General features: G+C 31.9%; 1 protein-coding gene across 1 annotated transcript in view; it reads right to left on the bottom strand.

Moving 5' to 3' along the window:
- Window positions 1-12,165: 12,165 nt before the first annotated feature.
- CACNA1A (Voltage-dependent P/Q-type calcium channel subunit alpha-1A) overlaps window positions 12,166-25,600 on the bottom strand; it is a gene marked incomplete at its 5' end in the record, with an annotated part of 160,488 nt that continues 147,053 nt past the window's right edge. Inside the window, 6 exons of the mRNA XM_051219135.1 lie at window positions 12,166-13,784; window positions 17,439-17,856; window positions 19,187-19,256; window positions 21,205-21,299; window positions 23,428-23,531; window positions 24,802-25,012. Coding sequence (XP_051067429.1) covers window positions 12,457-13,784; window positions 17,439-17,856; window positions 19,187-19,256; window positions 21,205-21,299; window positions 23,428-23,531; window positions 24,802-25,012 — 2,226 coding nt within the window. The 3' untranslated portion in view covers window positions 12,166-12,456. The remainder of the gene's footprint in view (window positions 13,785-17,438; window positions 17,857-19,186; window positions 19,257-21,204; window positions 21,300-23,427; window positions 23,532-24,801; window positions 25,013-25,600) is intronic.

Raw genomic sequence — 25,600 nt, forward strand, 5'->3', positions numbered from 1 at the left:
GTATATGGTTTACTCAAATAAACGCATATTAAGCTTTAGCCTTGAATTTGACCAATCATAAAATAAGACGATGCAGTTATACTATTGGTGTAATATATTTGTAACATTGTCCCATATTGGCAATAATACATTTAAAGCCTGTTTATCTAAATTGTCCAATTTTAATATTGTTGAAGAATTTGGTATAAATCTTTGACTAAAAATGACACTGTAAAATAATTTTTTAAATTAATTTTTTTTATTCTTAAGAAGAATAATGTCTAAAGAAGGAACGAATCGAGTGAAGAAATTTCTTTTCAGTTCAATAATGTTTAGTGTGAATACTGGTAGATATAAATGTAAATTATCTCGTGAATTAGTTGAGATTAGACATGAACATCGTTGGGTGACGGCCGGCTTCGTGATCTAGAAGTTAAGCGTTCGGGCGTGAGAATGAAGGCCCTGGGTTTTAATCCCACGAGCGGGATCGTGGATGCGCACTGCTGAGGAGCTCCATAATAGAACGAAACGGTCGTCCAGTACTTCCTGGTTTCCAATGATTGACTAACATTAATCGGTTCATGATCTCAGTCAAAAAAATATTTCTCTTTTATTGGTCTGTTCAGAAATCTACCTGTCATTGAATTGACCGAATATTCCAATATTCAAATCTTTTCTGTTAACCAAATAGCCTCGGAGTTTTTTTTAGAAAATGGTATATCCAAAGAAACTTGACCATTAGTAGGAAAACAGATATATGACCTGATCGTACCTTTGCGTGACATATCTTTTCCTTACGGAACACCCTTGTAATTACTATTATTATTATTATTATTATTATTATTAGTGGTAGTAATAATAATGATATCATAACTATTCTATCAAAAGATCTACTGTGCAGAAGTAAACATTTTTTCGCAACGTTTTTTTTTACTTTTTGTTCATGTCGATTCTTGATCATAGCAAATATTTCAACTTTATGTTAGCATGTATGCATACGTAATACAAGCTGATATGAATTATTATCGAGATCATTAATCAATGTTAAAACACCAGTGAAAAACCGGAAGTATTGGACGGCCGTTTCGTCATAATATTGGACTACTCAGTATTGCACATCTATGGCCATGCATGAGGTATACGAACTCAGGACCTTCGGTCTCGTACGAATGCTTGACCCATTGATCATTGAGCTGGAATGTAACGGTGTTAATGCATAGCATAAACCAATCCCCCATATTGCCTGACCATCATATGCTAGTAACCACCTTTGAGAGGTAATCCTCGGAGTTCTAATGAGAAGCCGTGATCAGTGGAATTCAACCGTGTCGGGTGTGAAACAATTATCTACCTCAGATAATTGATGAAGGGTTAGACAAGATCATGGATAGATCGAAGTTAGACATTAACACTGTTGGATGCCGTCTCACTGGTCTTGAGGTTAGGCGTTCGTGTAATACCGACGGTCATGGGTTCGCGTACCACGTGAAGGCTTGTGGATGCGCACTACCGAGTAGTCTCATATTATGACAAAACGGTCGTCTAGTATTCTCAAGTGTTTTAAATGGTGGTCTAACATTGATTGATTCATGATTTCAATTAAAATTAAACAATCTTCACAACCTTATATTGATATAAACTAATAGATCTTTTGTCTTTCACAACAAATAATTTTCCGCGATAAATCTTTGATATCAAAATGTTTGTTAAGAGATTTAGGTTTGTCATAAAAGATTAGAAGGCAGTAGGTCACATTTATATGTCTTGAAATTTATTTAGCAACTTGCATTATTGCACATTTGTTGACCATAAATTGACTGAGCGGTATATCGTATTTACGAACAAAGTATTTTCCATACATCCCGAATTCTAGTTTGTTAATTGTTACACCGTGATTTGTTATTCATGAATTCTAGAAAAAATTGTATGAAATTAACGTTTCAGCATTTCACTACAAACTAGATGCACGTTGACAACTAAATATCAGTGTTTATACGTTTATCGAACTAGTATCACCGATCTTCGATCGAGAAAGAAATATCTGCTCAATTTTATTGGCCATTATTTTACTATCTATACATCAATTCCATATAGATTTTACGATACAGATATCAGGTTATTTAAATAATTGAAGCTACGTACATGAGACCGTCTCCTAGAGGTGTACAAGAGATTGGCTGCGCCACTTTATTACATAAATTTAAAGCATAATGTGTTCCTTTCCTGTGCTTTCAAATGAAGTTGTGAAAACCATAAGGGGAGTTTAATCTAATTTAATTATCTCATTTGTATAATGATAAATAAACTACGGCGCGCAAGAATATTTGACTATTTTAATAAATTGTTCAATCATTATCAGATAAGATATATGTATTCAATATTTCCCTGTGATAACGTGTGTTTAATGAAAACGAGTAAAATCAACTTATAAAGTGAACAGGAAATTAGGAGAACACTCTGGAAGTGGATAAGATATACATTACAGAAATCACTAAACTGCATCACGAGGCAAGTGTTAACATGGAATCCTGAAAGAAAATGGAAAAGAGGAAGATCAAAGAGCATATTGTCATAATACATAACTATCGATATGAAATTGTTAGTCAACATGAAAAGATCAGGTAGGAATTTCTAGTAGTTTCATCACTACTGAAGTAATGCATGAAGAATAAGTGTTAAATATAATACCTAAGCAAAGTGAAAGCAAACAAAATATTGACAATAATATCTCATTGAAAGAGAACAACACTATCAGAATAAACCAATCATCTTCTTAATTCTTGAACTCAAAGATCCTACCAGTCATACAACATAGCTTATATGTTTAATTAGATTGTTTCACTGCAATCATGAACTGATCATGGTTAAGTCACCGTTGAAAACACCCGTGAACACTAAACGGCCGTTTTTTCACAGTATGAGACTACTCACTAGTGTACATCTACGATCCCTCATGCGGTAGGCAAACCCACAACCTTCAGTCTGAGCTGGAATCCAACTGTGTTAATGTCTAACTTCTGTTAATTCATGTCATTGCATGACTATCTTTCATTAGTTTAATGGTCCTAATTCTAGTTTATTTTTGTTCAACAAAGTAGACATATATTTCTTTGTAAGAAAATCGGGATTTAGAAATGCTATTTCATAAGCTACTCCAATAATTCTTGCTATTTTTACATATACTACACACCATAAATTAGTACGATTTCAAAATACTGTACGATTGTATAATTTGTGATCAATAGCTTGAAATGATATTTTAGTGGCGCCACCTAAATCGTATGGTGATTGTTATCAAAATATACATGCCGCCAAACCTCGTATATTTTTATCGACCTTATTCGCGTTAGAGAATAATGGAATAAAATAAATCAAATACGAGGACGAATTTTGAATACGTATATTTTATACACTCATTGATCCAGACAGACAATCAGAGAAACGTAGTGATGGAAGCGAAGTGAAACCAAACGAAGCGATGAGCAGAGGAGATTATTATTATTATTCAACATTATATTTTTGGTACAGTATAGAATTCTCAGAATAAAGTATTTCAACAAGTTTCCTTTTCTTATGTCTTGGTCGATTCTGACGATAAATATTGAGTGATGGCCAGTTAGATGTTAGGAATTCGGTAGTCCACATCTGAATAATGGTCATGCGTTTCAATGCATATTGCCAGCCACCATGATGTCGCTGATTGTACCTTTTTGTAACCCGTACAGCGAAGGGTTGTAAACTTTTCATAAACGCGCCTGAATAGGTTGTGAGCTCAATAGACATAGATGTGCTAAGAGAAACAAAAAAACCCAGATAATTTGACGAAATATCTAGATGGGAGGAACAGGTGGCCCAGATATTCAAGCAGTCCGCAGATTGGCGAGTGAGCCAACTAGTTTTAATTAAGCGTTACTCAATATTTATATTTAGACCAAAAATAAGTTACAGACATGTGATGAATAGGATAAGTAATGCACACACACTCACTTGAAAACAGTCAAGGTTGATAAGCAAGTAATTCACAAGGTCAAAATGTGACTCAAGGAGAATAAATAAATTGAAATAGTACCAGCCACTACGTATGCAATATGTAACCGATTCAATAATTACCCATAATATGTTAGAAGACAAAGTAACTGGTTAGAAATATATGAATTGTTTTATGCAAAAAACATACATAGTATTTAACACAATAATAAACATGAGTAAAATTTATTCAACACGTAAATGCCTTATTTTGAGCTTTGCAAACTATCATAATAATTATGGATTCACAACTGTAGAGCCTTATGATGAAGCTATTGAAAACAGTTGTTCGCTCAAATATTCTTTGTTTTTAAAAACTCAAATCATTATAAGAATTATAATTCATAGATCATTCCACCAAACAATAATGACATTACTCCCAAGCCCACTTATTACTTACTACTTCGTACATTCATTATTTTGGTCTTTCATTGCGACATTGTAGTTTCGGTTGCTATGTCAAACCGAGATGGCTTATTCTAGCTTCCGGATAGTCCAATTTATTCATTCTTCTTAGGTCACATTTTAACTTTATTAATTATTCGCTTATCAACAGCGACTATTTCCATATGAACGTATGTATGTTCATTCCTTATCCCACTCATCACATGTCCCAAACTGGTTTTTGTCTGATTATATATATCGATTAACGCTTGATTAGATCGAATCGGCTCACTCACATCCTCCATCGCGTATCATTTTGTTTTACTTCGCTTTCCGATTAACAACTGTATGAAATATACATATTCGAAAATCCTTCCTCATATTTAACTTATTTAATTCCATTATTCACCAACGCGAGTTAAGTCGATAATTATAGACGAGGATAGACGATATGTGTATGTTTCAAAAATAATCAGTCATACGATCTAAGTGGATTCAGATATTCCCAGTCCACTAAAACATCATAAAATATTTCACATAATATTTTAATAACGCTTCTTGTGTAAATATTTCTATGTAACTCTTGCCATTTCATTCTCAGTCAAGTTAACTTCGTTGTGTTACAGATTAAATAAAAAAGTCGAAGTTGGATGCCTGCTAAATGGTATTGAATTTAAGCATTCACGCGTGAAACTTATAGGTTCTGGCTTCTAAACTCGCGAGGCGGGATAGCGGATGCGCACTGCTGAGGAGTCCCACACTATTACGAAACAGCCGTCCAGTGCTTAGAGGTTTTCCATGAGGGTTTAGCTTCACTTGACTCATGAATTCAATTATTAAATTAAAAGAAGAGCTTGGATGAGTAACATATAAAAATTCGGCGAGACTCTAATTTATGGACGACCTTTGAACGAATCCTAAGTGACCTTGAGAAATATTAGCCAATCAGAACACAATCAGTATGGAGTAAAAATATACACAAAACCAAGGAAATAAAGTGGATACACTTCTTATACGTGGTTCAAAAACTTAGAAAGAGGTTCAGAGGTTCTATAACCGTAATGTATGCAGTAGAGGAAATCATCCATACGGCTACAGAATAGTCGGCCTCTGGAGCCATGATAAAGTCTCAAAAACTCTTTGATCCTCGACCACATAGGTTCAATATTGTTTATGTGCACACCGGTTGCTGAGTACACAAAATGCCAATTGTGGATAACGACACGATGCACATAACCAAGGCTATGTACGCTCTCCAAACATCTGTATATATTGTAGTAACTGGCTGCGGCCAGTGTTACTGTTGCTTTTATTATCCAGTGTTAATTGTCATAATTTGCCTTAGTTAAGAATTTTATATGGGGTTTCCATCACGAACTGACATCAGCTATAATGCCAGAAATCTATTAAGCCAAATGGATGAAAGGCTTTCGTGTTAAAATTCGAGATCTGTTATCTTATACATGATTGATTCATCCACAAATTATAGTCTTGCCTTTTTATTTGTTATAGTCGATCAATTACCACGTTTTGTACAAAATTCCCTGTGAACACATCGTACGTTAGCATTAAGCACTGAAGTTGGCGCTGTAACTTTGAAATCTCTAAAACGCCTCTGATTGGCTCGTCCATAAATTGGAGTCTCGCCAAAAATTCTATTCATTTCAATTTGGTTTAAAAACTTTTCTAACGAATTACAGTTTGTGACATTATTCATTTTGTGGAATAGTAGATAGTACATCAATTACTTATTTAATAATAGTAAATCTCATATTATTATCAGTTTCTAATGATCTCGAAAAATGATCATTGATCATCATAATATTCATATAATTCATTATGTGACAAAAATAAACTCTGAATTCAACCATTAAACTAGAAAATCATTCCATAAACAACAACATAATGTCAGTTCATTCAAGATACTGGTTGATTAGATTATCGGTCAAGTTTAAAACTTATTTCTTGTTTAATTATCCAAATGGGAAACATCTCTAACCAATTATTTTTCTGTATTCAATCATTTCTAGCTTAATCAGATCTTGAAAGTATAAGTAAATTTCAGATTATTAATGGTTTTAAAAAAAATCTTACAATTTACTGTTTTAATAGAATGTTATGTAATTAATCTTCATTTGAACTTCTAGTCATGCATAAGTTCACGTGTCAGACAATGATATAAACAAATTTACTATAAAAAAAGTGATGAACTTGATAATTGAATTATATTTACAAATTTGAAGTTAGTTAAGCTCCAATCGGTGAGGCTATAATTTATGGACGACCATTGAATGATACTAAACTGACCTTGAGAATGTCCACCTAGTAACTAGGACCAAATGAGGGTTATAAATTAATGTGAGGAATTCAAATTAGGATTTACAGTTGATGGTTAAGGTTAGAAATTAGATTTACAGTTTTCATCACGAACTAACACCAGCTATAATGCCAAAATCTTATTTAGCCAAGTGGATGAGTGAATTTCGCGCCAAATTCCGAGACTTTTTATCTTATACGTGATTGGTTTGTCCATAAATTATAGATTTGCCCTTCACTCTCGCAATTGTCTATTATTATCTATCTTGTTATTCTAAAATTACGAACATCTAAGTTTGTTAATGTACAAACATTTTACAATTTGTTTAATACTATACATTGTTTTCTTTATAGGAAGTTAAATAAGTTAAATAAATAACTTCTAACTGGTTTTGTGAAGACAACTATTTACCGTAAACTAACTTTTCATCCCGAACTAAAAATCATCACTTCGAAAGCTTTAACCTTGTAGTAGTTTAATCAAATTCTGACTATTGTACGGAATTATCTTGGCTTAAGCATTTCACAAAGTTTCATTTATTCCGAAACTATACTTTTCAGGTCAGGTAGTTGCTTTTAGTGTTACCGAGTTCTTTGACCAAAACTGTTTATGATCATTCTGGGAACATCTTTATAATTTATAAAAGTGGAATACATTAGGAGATTACTTCCACACAAAGTGAATGTTAATGGTATTGTCTAGAATGACAGAGATAGTTTCTCGATCAAATAACCTGGCTCGAAGGACTCAGAAACACTGAAATGATTTTCCTTACATGTTTCAACTTACCGTAACTGATGAATAAAACAAACAAAACATATTTTTAAATTGTTTAACTGATAATGTTTAACAATAGACACACAACGGTGTTCTTAAACACAGTTGATCACTTTTAAAGTGACTATATAAATCTATTCACAGGTTGAAACACATCGATTATGGTCATCATGCAATATCCTTATGGTGTGAACTAATTCATTACTTTATGAGACTGGATGCATAACTGGATACATTATTCAAATATTTCCGAGATTATTGTTCCATCTTTTTATTAATCAGTTTATTCTGAAATATGTACAAATAGTAAGTGATAACTTGAACCAATAAAGATATTAATGCAAGTTCTACACTATTTCTGATAGACTAAATGATTTAGTACATAATTTCAGTGTTTTAAAAAGATAATCAAATCAGCAATATAAATCGTACAAATTTTCATGCAGGTTGTCCCCATGAAACAGACGTATACCTGCTCTTGTGGAGCTAGGTATATAGGTCGTTCGATGCGTACTTTATCCAAAAGAATTCAAGAACATTATCCGGCGTGGCTAAAAACAGGATGCAACGGCTCAATAAGAAGTTCTATAATCGAACATTTTGTGAAAACAGGTCATTCAATCAAGACAGATTCTGCGTTCAAAGTCATCTACAAGGTTAGTAGAAATCTTCCTAAGACAATTAGACTGCATCTACTTTGCATTGCCGAAGCGATAGCCATACATCTGGAAAAACCAGAATTGTGTGTGCAAAAGAGACTGGTACAACCTCTTCTTCTACCATGGTCTTAATGCATTAAAATTTTTCTCTCTTTTTCATACTCTTATTTCTTCACAGCCATCTGCTTCACCTTCCATCTTCCCTTTAAATCTTCTGCCCCCAACTGGTTTGTCTTTATTTCTACGATCATCCCGATTACATTTCAGCTCTCTTTCAACATTTTATTTTATCATGCTGAGCCATCCTTTCCCAATGATAATTTTCCTATCTATCTTTTGATAAATAATTAAGCCAGTAACAATCAAACGATTATTAAACTTTCCTTTGTTTATTTAACCTCACTGTCACTATGTATAACAAGTTTATTATCAGTATTATTATCATCCTGTAAAAATAAGTATATATATTTGCGATTATACAGCTCTGAAAATGAATTCCCCGAAAAGAAAACTGTTCGCTGAACTAATCTTTCTTATTTAATGTCCTAAGGGTCTATTCCGTTTAATTATTTACCAAAGCAGAGTTTACAAGTCACTCAGTTGACTACTCGGAAGTTTTTTTTCGTAAATTAATAGTTTTTATACACCCTCAACCACAGGCAAGAATAATAGTTGTTCAACAGTTTCATAAAAAATTAAGGAATTATATAATTTAATAGTTGAATTCATGAGTCAATTAAAGCTAGACCACCATGGAAAACCTGGAAGCACTGAACGGGAATTATATAACATTAATGAAGTGTATTCAATTTACTTCAAGTGAAATTAATGCAGATAAATGATGAAAGGGTAGTTTCTTCAGATAAAAGTGAAAATTTACGGTTTGAGACTAATTATTCTTCATAAATTATCATCAAATATATTGCATTGCGATTTTAAGATAGTAATGATATAAACAATATAGTCCATGGAGTAATAGCAACCGGATACATTTATGTGAGACGTTAAACGAAATAATGAAAGTAAGTCTGTTTATCTATTTTAGTTATAAATGGTCGAATAATCCAAGATTCATCTCTGTTGGGGACGTTAGATCCCCAAAACTCATATTTTGTAATTTTATCTTTGTGGAGCTTGTATGCAGGTGTATGCTTGAGCATTTCTTACCACCCACGCACATAGTCGATTGATGAAATTATCGATTAAATGTTTAAATATTTCAATGGCAGTCGATTGACGAACTTATCAATTAAATGTTCAAAAACTTCCATGGCAAAATCGATTATATATATTTTGTATAAATACGCTTGATTTGTGTGGTTGATGGACCTGGTATCTTCTGGTTGTCTGTAGAATACACTTTTAACATTTTACCAAGACTTCTGGATCGAGTTAGCTGAGTCGGGGACAACGGACTAGTATAGCCTACCGAGTCTCTGAATCCTTGATTCTTCGTTCCGTTCCGAGTAAGATGAATCAGTAGTAGCATTCAAGTTAACGAACATAACACTCTAATAGTAGTTACTAAAAAAATGTTGACATTTGTCATTAGAATAAGTTGAATAGTGAGTAAGAAATACGTTCAATATAATCACAATATAAACAAAATCGAATACATGCTTCGCTATATACGAAATTATTTAAACAGAACAACAAAAATGTCCTGAATGAACCTAGGAAGTGAAATGTCATTTCGTTATACTCAATCGGTCATTATTCTATGACCTATTCTGAAGAAAAAGAACCAGACAAATATTAACATATTCAAGAATAGAATTCCTAAATTCTGTCCTCTCAAGTGTTTTAGAACCACATCGGAACGTTTTTTTTCGTATTCAATTTGATTTTAAGGTTATGTATAAAATACTGAAATGTTATTGCGACATTTTGAACAACAGCTAAATTTGAATGTAGATATACTTCTCAATCATTTCATCATTAATATCAAAGATTTTAATTCACCCATTAATCGTCATATCAAATTGTAAGTCTTTAATATACAATTGTTATTCTATGATTATGTTATCATTAGTTCAATCTTCTTGTTACAGGTCAATTCATGTTATATGTAGATAAATACGTGAAGAAATATTGAAACCCGGAAGTGAGTTTGGTAAATCTCACTTATCATTCGTTTTACCATTCACTTATGCCATTTTATTTAAGATGATTCAAGTGTTTAACTGATTGTCCAGAGTCAAACAAATATTTATCCTTTTATATGTCTTCGGAAATACAATGAATATTATTAGTTAAAATGAAGGGTAACCAATTAACAAAGAAATATACCAGGTCAACACAGAGTAGTGATAAAACTTTGTAATTTGATCATTATGTAATGATATGTTTGATTTTAATTTGAATCATTTAGGATTAACTCACAACATATAGTTTTACCTTTGAATTATATAACCCATTTAATTCTACTCGTTTATTATTTATCTTTACTAATGGATTTTTCTGGTAATTTCTCTTTTAGAACATAGTATTTAATTATTTAAGAATGAGACTATATTTCATGGACGACCTTTGAGCGACGCTAAAGTGACCTTGAGAATGTACATTTACTAACTAGGACTAAATAAAGGTGACAAAGTAGTGTGAGGAATTAGAATTATGGTTTACAGTTGATGGTTGAGGTTAGGAAGTAGATTTAGGGTTATAATCATGAACTCATATCAGCTAAAATGCCAAAACGCTATTTAGATAAATAGATGAGTGAATTTCACGCCAAAACCCAAAAACGTGTTATGTAATAACTGATTGGTTTGCAAGTAAATTATAGTCTCACCATTTATTAAAATCAGAAAAAAGTTTATGTTGTTTCATTTAAATTATTATTTTTTTTATTAATCCTAGTCTGATGAACAAACAATGATCTCTTGAGTCTAATAAAACATCATTGAGTACTAGTTAATCGATTGACAGAATGACGAAATATCAGAATATATTCGTATAAGGAGTTTATATGGTTTATTTAATTTGATAGTTTACAACAAGAACTGACTAGGAAGCACTGTAAAGCTGTTTCATCCCGGTACAGAAGATTCCTGAATTGTACATTCACGAAAGTTTGGTGGATTGTACATCCCGGTTTCGTGGTCAGCGCTTGACCTTCAGTCACTTGTTCATCATTCCATTTTTCACGTTTTTTTTTTATTCAATCAATCCATAATGTTGCGCAACTATATATCAGGTTCAGAGGTTCTTGCATCTATTACTTTCCAATAACAGACAGTTAGTCATAAACAATTAATTAATTTAATTTTAATTATTGTCAGAATAGGCGTTTATGGAGATTGGATTTCGGCTCAATAGTCTAGAGAATAAGCATTCGCACGTGATACCGAAGGTCCTAGATTTCAGTCCCACATGAAGAATCGTGAATATGCACATCTGAGGAGTCTCATAATAGCTTAAGACGGCCATTCTATACTCTCAGGTTTCCATTGATGATGTGATACAAATGTCGAAACAGTTCTACTGTATGGGGCGGAAACCTGGAGAACTACGAAAGTCATCATCCAGAAGATACAGGTGTTTATTAACAGTTGTCTACGCAAAATACTTCAAATCCGTTGGTCAGACACTATTAGCAACAACCTATTGTGGGAAAGAACAAACCAGATCGCAGCGGAGGAAGAAATTAGGAAGAAGCGCTGGAAATGGATAGGACACATATTGAGGAAAGCACGCAACTGCGTCACAACACAAGCCTTCACGTGGAATCCTTAAGGCCAAAGGAAAAGAGAAAGACCAAAGAACACATTACGCCGGGAAATGGAAATAGACATGGGAAAAATGAACAAGAATTGGATGGAACTAGAAAAGAAGGCCCAGGACAGTATGTGTTGGAGAATGCTGGTCTGCAGCCTATGCTCCATTAGGAGTAACAGGCGTAAGTAAGTAAGTAATGATGATGTAGCTTAGATAGATACGTGAATGCATCTTTGAGAATACTAAAATTTGCACAAATTTCCAAAATCGATATTTAGTAACTATAGAAAAGAAAACAAATTTTTTCATAAATAAATTTAGTTTATTTATTCATTGGTTTATTTGTTGAATATGAATTATGAAATTGTTATTTGATTGTTTTATACACAAAAATATTATTACAAATCACTTAGTGATTAAGTGAAAAATAGGAAGCTAATTTGAATTCATAAACCATAAGTTAAATTTCATTACTGATAATTATTGTTAGGTAGTATTATTAAATATTTTCCAAAAAGAAAATATTACATATGATTATAACGTAACTGTATCATATAAAAACAGATATTGAATACCATAGCAATAATAATAGTTTGTTTAAATCACATCATCGTCATCATTGGAACATGATGATGAATTTTCTGGTTGATTCAATGTTGATTTTTCATTTATTACATCATCATATTGTATTGGATGATAATCTGTTTTTGGTGTATAATTGTAATATTGAGGAAATAAGGAGGAAGAAAAAGAAGAATCAGTTAGTTTATGTTGTAGATCATGAAAGTCAGCAGAAGGTAAAGATGAAATATTTGATGATAATTCATATGGTCTTGTGTAAATAACATTTGTACAAGTAGTATTTGTAGTAGTGATTGTATTTGTTGTAGTAGTATTACATTCAAATATAGTAGGATTATTATTAAAATTTATTACAGTTGCATGAATTTGTCTTTTAGGTCTTTTTATTTGTGTTGTAATAGTATGCGGTATACAATGTCTTTTTAATTGTGGTGTAAGAAAATGCATAGAAGATTTCTTTAATTTAAAATCATTAAAATGTGAAGTGGATGCAAAATGTGAAGGTTGATCAATACCTATATTTGTACTTTTAACAATTGATTCTTCATTTATTTGGTGACTGTACAACTTATCAGCATACTTTGCCTCCCAGTCATAATTTGTCAGTGGAGGCACCGGCTGAAAATGCATGTTGGATGTGAATTCATATGGAAATATTCCTAAGCTTTCATCAGTGTCAAACGATCTATGAGCTTTGAGATTTGATATGTGTGAACCTGATGGGGGTGGGATAGGATAAAATATTGAACTACAGGGATTCGGATAAAGATTAGATCTATTTTTAATTGATGGAGTCTCATAACCATATGGTTGCCGCCTTAACAACTGTTGACAAGGAGAATACTTTGAAGTATATTCGACACTAGGACTTCGTGTTAAATGTGGCATATTTCTTAATCCCCATAATGGTTCACCTTGAATGTCTCTTTGTTTTGTGAAAATAGGAATTGAATGTTGATGAGGAAGCTGTAAAGGACGTTTATGTCCGGCTGTTTTGGTATCCGTATATGATGGGTTGTAAAAATCAGGAGGATTCATATCACGCAACTGATAGTACGGTGTTTCACTTTCATCCTTGACAAAATCTACGTTATATTTAGGAGTCACATTTTCTAAACTCTGATGCTCATCAGTTATAATGTCATCAGTTCTTCTTATATCACTACTTGGAGACAAATGAATACTATACTCTCTGCTCGACATTAACGGCTTTTGAGAAAATGCTTTTACATGCGGAATCCCATATGGTACGTATTTTATTTCATCAGTATTATAAAGTTCATCAATATTTTTACGCACCAGTTGAGGATGATCTGATTTGTCAAAATACTGATCATGTTGATCTGAAAGATAAATGATTAATTCAAAAAATGTAATCATATGATTAGGTGTACAAATAAAATTACATTTAAAAAAAATACTAAATTATGATAAGGAATATTGAAATTCCGGCGAGACTATAATTTATGGACAAACCAATCACGTATAAGATAAAAGGTCTCGGAATTTGGCGCGAAATTCACTCATCCACTTGGCTAAATAAGATTTTGGCATTATAGCTGGTGTTAGTTCGTGATGAAAACTGTAAATCTAATTTCTAACCTTAACCATCAACTGTAAATCCTAATTTGAATTCCTCACATTAATTTATAACCCTCATTTGGTCCTAGTTACTAGGTGGACATTCTCAAGGTCAGTTTAGTATCATTCAATGGTCGTCCATAAATTATAGTCTCATCAAAATTCCATTACCGGATTGAATATACAAATGAATTATACAACTGTTAAGTTTTTATAAATGAGTTTCAAAAATTGTAATTTACAATCAATTAATTCTTGTTTCACAATTTATATCTCCATGTCTATATACAGTAAATAATAAAATGACATTCAATATCCTTAATTATTAACATTATTATTACATTGTTTGATTGACACTAAATATTCACAAAAAGAATTAATCAAGGAATTTAAATGTGCACTTAAGAGATCCTTATTTCTTGAACTTTGAAAGTAGGAGCATATAAACCTGAAGGGATATTGGTCAACAGAAAGCTACAGTTGAAAATCTGGTGTGTGTATTCATAATTGCTAATGGGTCATAAACACTATGCAATATTTTGTGTTTCTTTTATCATTTACCGAATTCCATTATAGACTTTGTATGTTGACAATATAATAAATCAGTTCATGATAACAATTAATAATCAGCTTAACATCTAACAGACTTTGATTTATTGCTTCTTTATGCGGTTGAGTGTACCGTCATAATTACAAATATTGATTTAATAAGGAGGTTCATAGAGCTACATATTTATACATGTTTATTTGTACAAGTAATAATCCATTACCTAGATTTCCGTTTGTAATGATACATATTGCCTTACGTTTTAACTAAGAGCTTCAAAAATTCACTCATAAGCATGAAATTAAATCCCTGATCTTTTGTTGAATATAATCTTGGAAAAACTTTAAACTATATACATTCCCTGGAATTCCTGTCAGATCAGTTCTTAACATTTACGGATATTCTTACCCCTCTACAGCAAACTGGTTTAGATGCATTCTCTACGTGACATCTATAAATTTATTGATTAGATAAAAAGGAAGACTGTAGATGACAAATTTATGCTTTACTTGAAGTCGAATTACTATTTACTAATGTTTTATTCACAGAGATCATTTTGCTTCATCTGCAAGTAGATCATATTGTTAATATGGAAATATTGACATTCTATTTAAAGGAACTATTACTATGATTTACTTTTAATGCACAATTTACACTTCATGACATAATCTATCGACAAATGTAGGAACTCGTTTTAGCCAGTTATTGACGTATTGTTTCATATTCAGTTTGGGAACTACTCAAATATTTTCAACTGTACGTATTTGAAATTTTAACAGTTATGACAATAAATCTGGTTTGAATCATACACTATAGAAATTTGACAACAACCATTCGAGAATCAAATTCATAGTTGAACAATTATCTACTTTCTCGATGATAAAATGATAATAAAGTTTGATAGAACCCTCAGGAATTCTACTTTCAAATAACCTTTGTGGAATGACAAGCTAGCAAGTTTTAAAAAAGGTTCTCTATCAGTACAATTAGAAATTTAATCATGTTCTTCGCTATATAAATATGAAAAATTTGAAATCTGTATGCAATGGAAAATGTGTATCCACTGTGATTTATCGACAAGAATGTAAAATTCGAGCCACCAAAAGTACAAATAATCTCTGCATAGTAGAGGATCCCCTAAATGAACATCGAATTCAAAGAGGATAAATTTGTAGACACCTTGTAGGGAAAATTTTCTGATTCATTCAAAATAATGTTCTTTGTGGTAATCTAATGATTAGTGTTCTGTAGGTGACCAATGTTCAGGAACAATCTAAAGAAATAGATTTGCGTCTAACAATCTATATGTACATATATCTGTTTACCTACTCTTGTGGAGATAAGCAGATGATGAGAACCTAATGAATTAAAATGAATTCATGTTATACTGCACTAATCTTCGTTCTTGCTCTATTTATGAAAAGGATTCGTTAACAAGAAATTAATCATGTGCTGATCGATAGTGTTCCTTATTTATACATTCATGATTTAATTCATGATCAAATAATGAATGATTACTGTCTAAAGTAAGAGTGTTACTCTGCATCATCCAGACTTTGGTCAGTCAATAACATTGGCATTCAATACTTTTTTATCCAGTATTGTTAATGAAACTTATAAGTAGTTATTTATTCTATTCAATATAAATTAAACTGAACTACAGATGATTATGAGCAAAAACAGAAATTAAAAAATTTGTGGGTGTCATTACCAAGGTTTGACTTGAAAATTTCAAATAAATTAGGCATCGGGTAGATTTTTCTAAATAAAAATAATATATTTTTAATTAAGATCATGAACTGATTGATGTTAGACCACCATTGAAAACCTGAAAGCACTGGATGGCCATTTCGTTCTATTAGGGGACTCATCAGCAGTGCGCTTCCACGAATCCGCACGCGAGATTCAAACCCAGAGCCATCGGTCTCGCGCCTGAACGCTTAAACTATAAACCACTGAGCCGGTATCCAACGATGTTAATATTTAACCTCGACCAGTCCACGAATATATATGTAATATCCCAATAAGTAGAAAAACTAGATTTTCTGATGTTTCGTGACTCAATGTAAACAACTTCTTCAGGGGAATAATTCTGATTTAGTTATTCGTTCTCTGAAGTGGCTTGGATTGAGTCACGAAACATTAGAAAATCTAGTTTCTCTACTCATTGAGATATTACAAATATATTTTTTTAAATTAAAAATAGAAAAATATCCTGTTAAATGAACTAATTAGAAAATTTTTTTTATACTATAGTGTGTAGGTGGAGTGAAAATTGCTTCAATGAAGCGTGAGTACCATGGAGATGCTTTGCTTAATATATAAACGTTTATTTTTAGGTTTATATTAAGTTGTCACATCTCATATGTGGATTAGACACACAAAAAAAGATAATTGCAATGAAGTAAATATTTAGAATTTAATAGGATTTATGCTTATGACTGTATATTACATTCATTCATAAACTAAAAATATACTACTGAACCTAAGTGACATTGTGGTGTGAGTTTACTTATATCCACATAAGTAGTAAATAACGGTGGGCAGACATAGAATGTATTTCAGTAGAAGGTCGATAAGGAAAAAACGGAAAGGGAATGCAGTTGGTATGAAAACGTATGGACAATGAAATCTGAGACAATGAATTGATGTTTGCAACAGGAACAGTCAAGTTTGAGACGATGGATTGATATTTTGCAAATTAACGATTTACTATATGGTTCTCAGATTAAAGTGAAATGCTCTGTAATTTCGTGTCAAGCAACTTCGATTGTCCCCCACTCGTGCTCTGTTGACTACAGCATTATTGAGTATGTTTTTTTAAAATATATTCAAATTAAAATCGGTGAAGATTATCATTGAAATTTACCTTCATAATAACCTCCTGATGAACTAGTCACTGGTAGACGACCCTGGTATTTGATTTTTGAAAGTTCTTCGTTACTTTCACTTATTTTGTCAGTTTCTTCAAAGTCTTCAGGTATTTCATGATAAGTATTATCTCTTAAATACGTAGAATGACGTTGATAACATCTTGAATTACGAACAGAATATGGTTGTTCTCTTTTATTTCTAACACAATAAGTCGGATGTTTTTGATATTGCTCAGTTGTTGTTTTATTTTCATCATGAATAAGATATTGTGATTTATTACTAGATATTGTTTGATCAATTTCATTCATTCTAGATTGTTTTTTGAACTGGCTACTGGCTAGATACATAGGTTGTTCTGTGAATTCTGATCCTCGTGGAGTAAGAAGACGATTAGGATCATTGTGATCTGAAGTCTTTAAAAATAATCAAATAATCAACATTTGAATTCATATCGAGGAGTTTAATTATAACAGTAAACAATAAAACAGATACAAAGAAGCACATTTTATCATTATGTTTGTGAGTTCAAATTTGGGAAAATGAATTTAATATATAAAATTAAGTAGTTTCTTTCTCTTACAATCTCATTTTAAGAGTTTCAAACCATTTAACTGTCATTTTTGGTTCGATTCGGTGTTGTATCATGATACTTCATGTTTTGGACGTTTTCCCTGAATTAATTTGACTTTAATCTTTAATAAGGAATTATTTAGATCAAGATTTGATTCAAAACTTAAATTTGTAACGACGGATAGTAATAAATACTTTTTAGTATTCAACTTCTAGTATTTTCAGCAAAGTTTGCAATGTAGTGACTGAAATTGTTTAATTTGAATATTAGTGTTTAATTCGAGCTAACTCATTGAATATCACATTCAACATAAAAAGTACGATCATTACTACAACTCTTTACTTAGTAAACTTTAATTATTTATAATTAGTAGTATCTGTAATATAGAAGAACATAATGAAATGAATTCTTACCGTTTAAAAAACATTTTTGAAACTATAAAATAATTCCTGACGTTTGCAATGTTAAATCTATATTTAATTCTAGTTCACTTGGTATTGTTTACTTGAATCTTCTCATTGATTAAACTTCAAGTGGCTATCAGGACTCGGTAGCTAAGTGGGTAACGCGATGGCGTTTGAAACGAACGGTATTGGGTTCGAGTCTCGGAGTGAAGATCAACTGGGGGTACATTCATCTGGTGAGTCATGAATAGAGCGAAATGCGCGTCTTGGATGTCACTGTTCGCCGCCACCATCTCTGCTTACTGCTATTTATCGATCTGCACCCTAATGTTTATGTTTAGACACTTTAAATTGTTTTCTATAATTTTAGAGCTGTCCTGATATCCACTAAATTACTTGTTACTTTGGATGACTGTCCGATTCTGATATACGCGTTTCTAATATAATTGTGCATCCCGCTACTTGAATGATAAGACTAAAGTTGAGAGTAAGCTGTATTGATGAACACTGAGATGCAGGTACATTTAGATGACGAGTCCCAAATAGGACGAAATGCGCATCTTGGATTCTACTGCTAGCCACTACCCATCTTTACACTCAGTTTATTTTAAAAAATGAAATTACTAATAATGAGCTAGGTATTACTTAATTTAATGAAAAATCTGCTATTACAAACTCGATCATTATTTTCTATTTTCCTGACAGTATTTTCTTTAATGGTACTTAATTAAAATAAGGAAATCTATAAAATAAAATAAAGAAACTTACTGAATTTCTACTTTTTCTTGGATTCTTATTTTCAGATGTTGTTTTCTCTGAGAATTCACTGAGTTCGGGGCTATACAAAATCAATTAAGCAACAAAATAATTGCAAAATATAACTCAACTTCTCTATAAAAGTATACTAATGTCCTGTATAGTTTAGTTTCTATTACAAGCGTATTGTTATTAGGTTTTGTGAAGTTTATAAAATTTATTTAACACACACCATATCATAAACGTCATCAAAATTGTTTTATTCTCAGTGTGCTACTTTATTCAATAATACATTACTGTGGTGTGATGTTCATTCAAATTATGATATTCTTTATAAGCAGAGATGATTATGGCTAGTAGCTGAATGCACTTGCATCACAGAATACATGTTCACTCAAAGACGCGAACCTAGTACCGTTCGCCTTAGACTGGTTTCTAGTCCCGGAAAGAACATCAATTCTGAGATGCAGATAAATTCAGCTGACGAGTCCAAAATATGACGAAATGCGCGTCCTGGATTTAAACACTAGCCACCGTCATCTCTGCCCATAATACCTGTAACTTGAAATAATATCGAGGCAATTTGCACATAATGCACATATGCCATTAAGAGATTGATCAACTGTAATCCTAAACACCAATGGGAATATTCAAACAACCAATACAAAATGTCTGATATTACTTGTGTTGAATTACAGTGAACGATGTCAAACGTGACATATACCTCGCGATTTTATTATAATTTCGTAAATGTAACTTTCTTAATTAATAGTCAAATGAGTGCACGAATCAGTATATAAAGTAGTGTATTTTCGACTACGATCGTCGTATTTTCTGGGGGTAAGCAAATTTTGACTTGTATCAGTTTTTGCGTTCATGCTTCGCGTCGTGGGAATTTCAATGTTTACACGTTTTCATGTATAATTGATAAGCAACGCAGATATAACAAGAAATTTTTATTTAATTTAACAAAAATCAAACGATCTTAGAATGAATCCTATATTTCCTCGTTACGGTCATTTCTTAGGAAATAACTGCTGTTAAGGTGAGGCATTATAGGGAAAAATACGAAAGTTACATATTTTGTCTTTGATGAATGACTTTGTATACGTATTTCTACGGTTCTTATTGTATATTCTCTTTTAACTTATTATTTATTGTGATTTCTCATATTGGTAAGGCATAATTTTATGGAAAAATATCGTAGTTATGTACTGTTTAAACTTTACAAAAATGTGGTAGGTTAAGGTTTGATAATCTAATACCTATCTAATGGAGTAAATTGCAATTCAGAATAATAAAGAATTCTTGTGATTACTTTTCTTAGCAAAGAAATGAATATAAATGAAAGTTAGTAAGGGATTATTGAAGGTATTTAAAACTACCATACCTTCTAGAAGTTTGGTGTCATTACGAGTGATTAGTTAATTAGCACAAACATAAACTGATAAGGTAGATTTAAATGATAATGCAACAAATGATCACGGCTATTTTAAACCTGTCGTTTTAGAAAAATTAATTAAAATTTGTGTATTTTATACAGAAAAACAAATATCATTTTGTCACTAGCGACTACTTTTGAATAAAATTTCAGCGGTTCTGATGAGACGTAGCTAATAGAGTTCAATCGTGTAGTATGTCAGTAAGGTACTCACTGTAGATAATGGCAGACGGCTGTGAAATATTGTAGACTGTTTGGAATTGAACATAAGCACTATTTGATGATGAATCAGTGGTCTAGAGGTTAAGGATTCATGCACAAAACCGAAGAGCCTAAGTTTGATTCCTGATTGAGAGGTCAAGGATGCGCACTGTCGAGGAGTTTTGTACCAAGACGAAACGACCGTACAGTGCCTTCAGGTTTTCTCTGATTTTCTAACTTAATTAACTTTAATAAAATTGGGTTATCTTCATAACCCAGTACTAAAAAATAAACATACAACTTATGTGTAAAACAATCAGAACTAGATAATTAACAAAAGAAATTCGGAAGAAATCAGTAGAAAACGAAAGTAATCACTTCTACTCACCTTCCTCTTTCATCTTCCGTTTCAGAATTAACATTTGGATGATGAGCATTTTGTTTTACTGCACCAAAGAATCGTGCCAATATACTAGCAGATTTCTAATTTCAATGAAAATTTAAATGATATTATACTTTATGTCCTTTAGTCATTATGAAAAGACAATAGAACTAATAAACGATATTTTATAATAATGTTTTAAGATTCTTCTTTATGAATGTTCATTTCAATATTCAATAATGAATGATAGTTATTAGACTATTTGTGATTGTTTTAAAAGCCTTTAACTATTCATATAGAAGGGACAATTAGTCACGAAAGATTATAAATTATCATATTCATATATTAGCGGAACTAGAAACTTTTAATTGAAAGACTATTGTTTGAAATATCATCATTAAATGGGATTCTTTCAAAGGTTTCAAATAATCACTGATAAATAAAAATAACTGTCGACAAGAAAATTATTTTACTTGGTACTTTTAAGATTGACTTTTTCTGATGAAAATGTCAGAAAAACAAATAGGATAACTTGAGAAACTTGTTCAGAAAGAGAAAATGATTTAATTGGTATCGATCAAACAACGACAGTAATTCAAAGACATACTTTGATGAATGGAAAAACAAAATGTATGAAAATATCACTTTGGACTATATTAGACAAATGGAATGTTGATTTGATTGTTACATTGGATCACTTGTTCTTTTCAAATACAAAACTATTGAAAACCATTTTGTCTATCTCTTTTTAGTTATTTAACCAAATTAATTACTCAGATTGACTGTCTGAAATACCCATATTCAGTTATAAGCTAATCACTAAGATGTTAGACATATTATTTTCTCTTGTCTGAGAAATGACAGCCGGTTCATTAAAAACTTATTTACCACCGGTTGTCATTAAAATAATAGTAGCCTAAAGTGTTTGTAGTTTGTGTTAAATACTGGGGAATCAGCGTTGAAAAGCAGTTTAATGCAATCTATCTTTAGAAATTCGCAAATCCAACAAACAGAATACAGGGTTTATTGCAATGTTGTATAATTCTTTACTCTAAATATATATTCCATCTTAATTGGACTGATTATCTTTATTTTTATTATGAGTGAAAGAAGATGGTTTGAATATAATTTATTTAATAAATAAGGCTTATATTATAGGACAATAGATTAATAAACGATGTTATTTATAGCGAACTATTATGGTATCTAATTTAAGCTTCATTAATTCACAGCAGCTACGATTATTATTCAAAATCAAAAACAAAATTTGAAAATACCAAATTAATTGTTAGAACAAACATGACTTCATGATGACGTCAGCTTTTAACGCAACTATCACCACGAACCATTAAGCAAGAAACAGAAAACCAGGACGATGTTTCTGTCATCTTCATACACTAGTTTGGCTATTTGTAACTGAAGAAACTCATTCATTTCAGGTTTATTGTTTAGGAAATATTAATCTGTTCTTATTAACCTGCCCTAATAGGAATCCTATCAGTAACATCTTCGTAAGGTGACCCAATAGATACAATGAATTAAGTATATTTGATCAACCACAAATATTATGCAAATTAATTAATTGATCAGATCAGAGAAACAAAGACAATTAAGTCAGATCATTCAATGAAATTAGTTTAAATGAGCCAGGTTAGCCTAAAGCAACAAAGTTAGCACTTAACTACAAACTGATAGACAAAAAAATTTGGGATGTATCTGGTACTATTATTCACTTAGGAACGTATTATCTATTTTTGAAAAAGAATGGGATTCTTAAGTTCAAGAAATTAAGTTTGACTGCGAATTTCTAGTAGATCAAAACAACAGATTAAACTACTGTCTATAGACATGTCTTAATATATCTCATCGCCTAATCAGTGTTAATAACAGGCAAAAGATTTGCTTAGTTAACCCCCTTTACAATGCTCCATTCCTATATATTGATAAAACATATACTAAGCTATTGGTATATACTCAGTTGGTCTTCTATCTTTAGGAATACTTCAAACACAACCAATCTCTAAATTATGATTATTGTCAATGTTAGTCTAATTGGGAAATTTCAATTTAAGATTGGTTCGCATTCCATCTTCCGTGTTTTAAGATAAGGTGGACTATTCATAGTAAATATATAACACCTGTAGCTCAAAGGTTGAGTTGCAATCTATACCTGTATATCATTCAGAATAAAAAATATATTTTTTACAAGGAAAATAAATGGAAACTTACAGAAGTTCCACCTTTACCTTGAAAGGCTCGTGTTGCTCTCCAATTTTCAATCATAAGATAACTTGCATATATTTTCCCAACAGTCATTTTGTGATAGACAAGCTCTGTAATGTACGAATAATTTTTTATAAGATTATGAATAGTAAAGTTCTTATCGATAATTGTAATAATAAAAAAATATTTTCATAACATTCTTATGAATAAAAATTGAGATTTTGAAACTTACGAAATTCGTGTAACTTAGGAGCGAGACTAAAATTTATGGACGAACCAATTAGGTTCAAGATAATTGATCATAAATTTTAGCGCGAAATTCATTCACTCATTTTGTAACGGTATTAAAAATCATTGCATATAACGTTACTAATGTAAGTTTGTTTTCCTTATTGCAGGGCAACAAAGAGTGAACGTACTAGAAGAAGAGGAACAAGCCTTAAGCAGGCTGAACCTGCAGAACAATGAATAAACCCAGTTTGTAATAAGCTTCCCTTTTTGTACTCGAACCGCGTCTTTCAATTTTAAAACATATCTCTGTTGGCCAGTACGCCGTGTTCTTACTTCAGTGGCATTTACCGGTCCTGACTGTTGTGTTGTGTTTCAGATCGCTCCTGCTTGCAAGTAAACGCTAATAGTACGTGCTACAATTTGGTTAAATATCGTTTTGGCATTATATTTGATGTCAGTTCGTGATAAATATTCGATCTAATTTTTAACCCTAATGTTAAACTGTAAATACTAATCCTAAATTCACACACTAACCTATAACCCTCATTTAACTCTAGCAAGTAGGTGTGCATTCCAAACTCATTGTAGCGTTGTTTAGTTCTTGTTCGAAAATTGTAGTCTCATTCAAAATCCTTTATTTTAATTCAATGATAAACTAAACTATTTTTATCTGATTACATTCATAATCAGACCAGATTTAAAATAAAAAACCAACAACAAGGGAAATTTGCTCACACTAATATATAATCATTCAATGATGCAAAACGGTAAATATAACTAAAATGGTTGATGGCTGGCAGTGAAATCTAGGACGCACGTTTTATCCTACCTGGGACTCGTCAGCCGGATGTTCCTGCATCCCAGAGTTGATGTTCATTACAACAGCAAGTAAATCCAGCCGACGAGTCTCAAATAGGACGAGACGCGCGTTTTGGATTCTACGGTTTTCCATCATCCGTCTCTGCTTATAATGCTTGTGACTTATGGAAATGTCGAGATAAAACGCACGGGACGTACATAAGCCAATAAGAGACTGATCAATTACAGTCCTAAACAACAACAGAAAGATTCAAACAATCAATACCAAGTGAATATAATATAACTACTTCATGATTATACTTTCACGCATACAGTTGAACTTTTCATTACCTGAATCTGGAGGTACAAGCAAATTAAGCATTTTCTTTCCATGAACAGGCCATAATTTACAAATAGTTTCTTTTAATTCCATATCACGTTGATCCATTATTTCAGTTGGTCCCGTTTTAATGCCTAATGATTCACGTATTAAAGCTAATAGTGTAGTTGTGAAATTAACACAACCATTTTCATCTACTGGCATATTCATTCGAATTAATTTCTATAAAAATAGAATAAATGGAAAGTTATAAATAAGTTTTTTTATGGTTTCGGTGTATAGAGATAGTTTGTTATGACGTATTCGTCACTGATTGACCTCATACTGATACTATTTTAAAAACTTATTTTAACCTTAAACCCATGTTAATTCATCAGTCAGTCAGTAACAACTTAGAACTTCGTACGTACGTACATCAGTTCGAGTTGCCGTACCGCATTAGCACAGAGATGCAGTTGTCCATTCAAATCCCGTAGTGGTAGAGGTAGTAAGAGTATAAGTAGCAATCGGAAACATTAGGGTTTGAAGATTTTATTCAAGGAGTATAATCCAGTAAAGTAAATTTGGAAAGAGTAAAAAGAAGGGGACATGAAGAATTCAGGAGATTAGAATTTGGGAGAACATAAAGAGTGGATGCACCTGCGTCATTGCAAACGATTTTGAGTCATGTCATTCAAGGTCTCTAACCATCGGTTGCTATCATCTCGCGCATCCCAACCAGGTAGTCTACACCTACCAATATGACTAAGTCCGCTTGTCCGTGACCTCATGGATTTGTGCCATGTTTTGGTCTGGCTGCACCATTTTAAT

This window comes from Schistosoma haematobium, chromosome 2 (genome assembly GCF_000699445.3).
Source record: "Schistosoma haematobium chromosome 2, whole genome shotgun sequence".
Classification (NCBI taxonomy): Eukaryota; Metazoa; Platyhelminthes; class Trematoda; order Strigeidida; family Schistosomatidae; genus Schistosoma; species Schistosoma haematobium.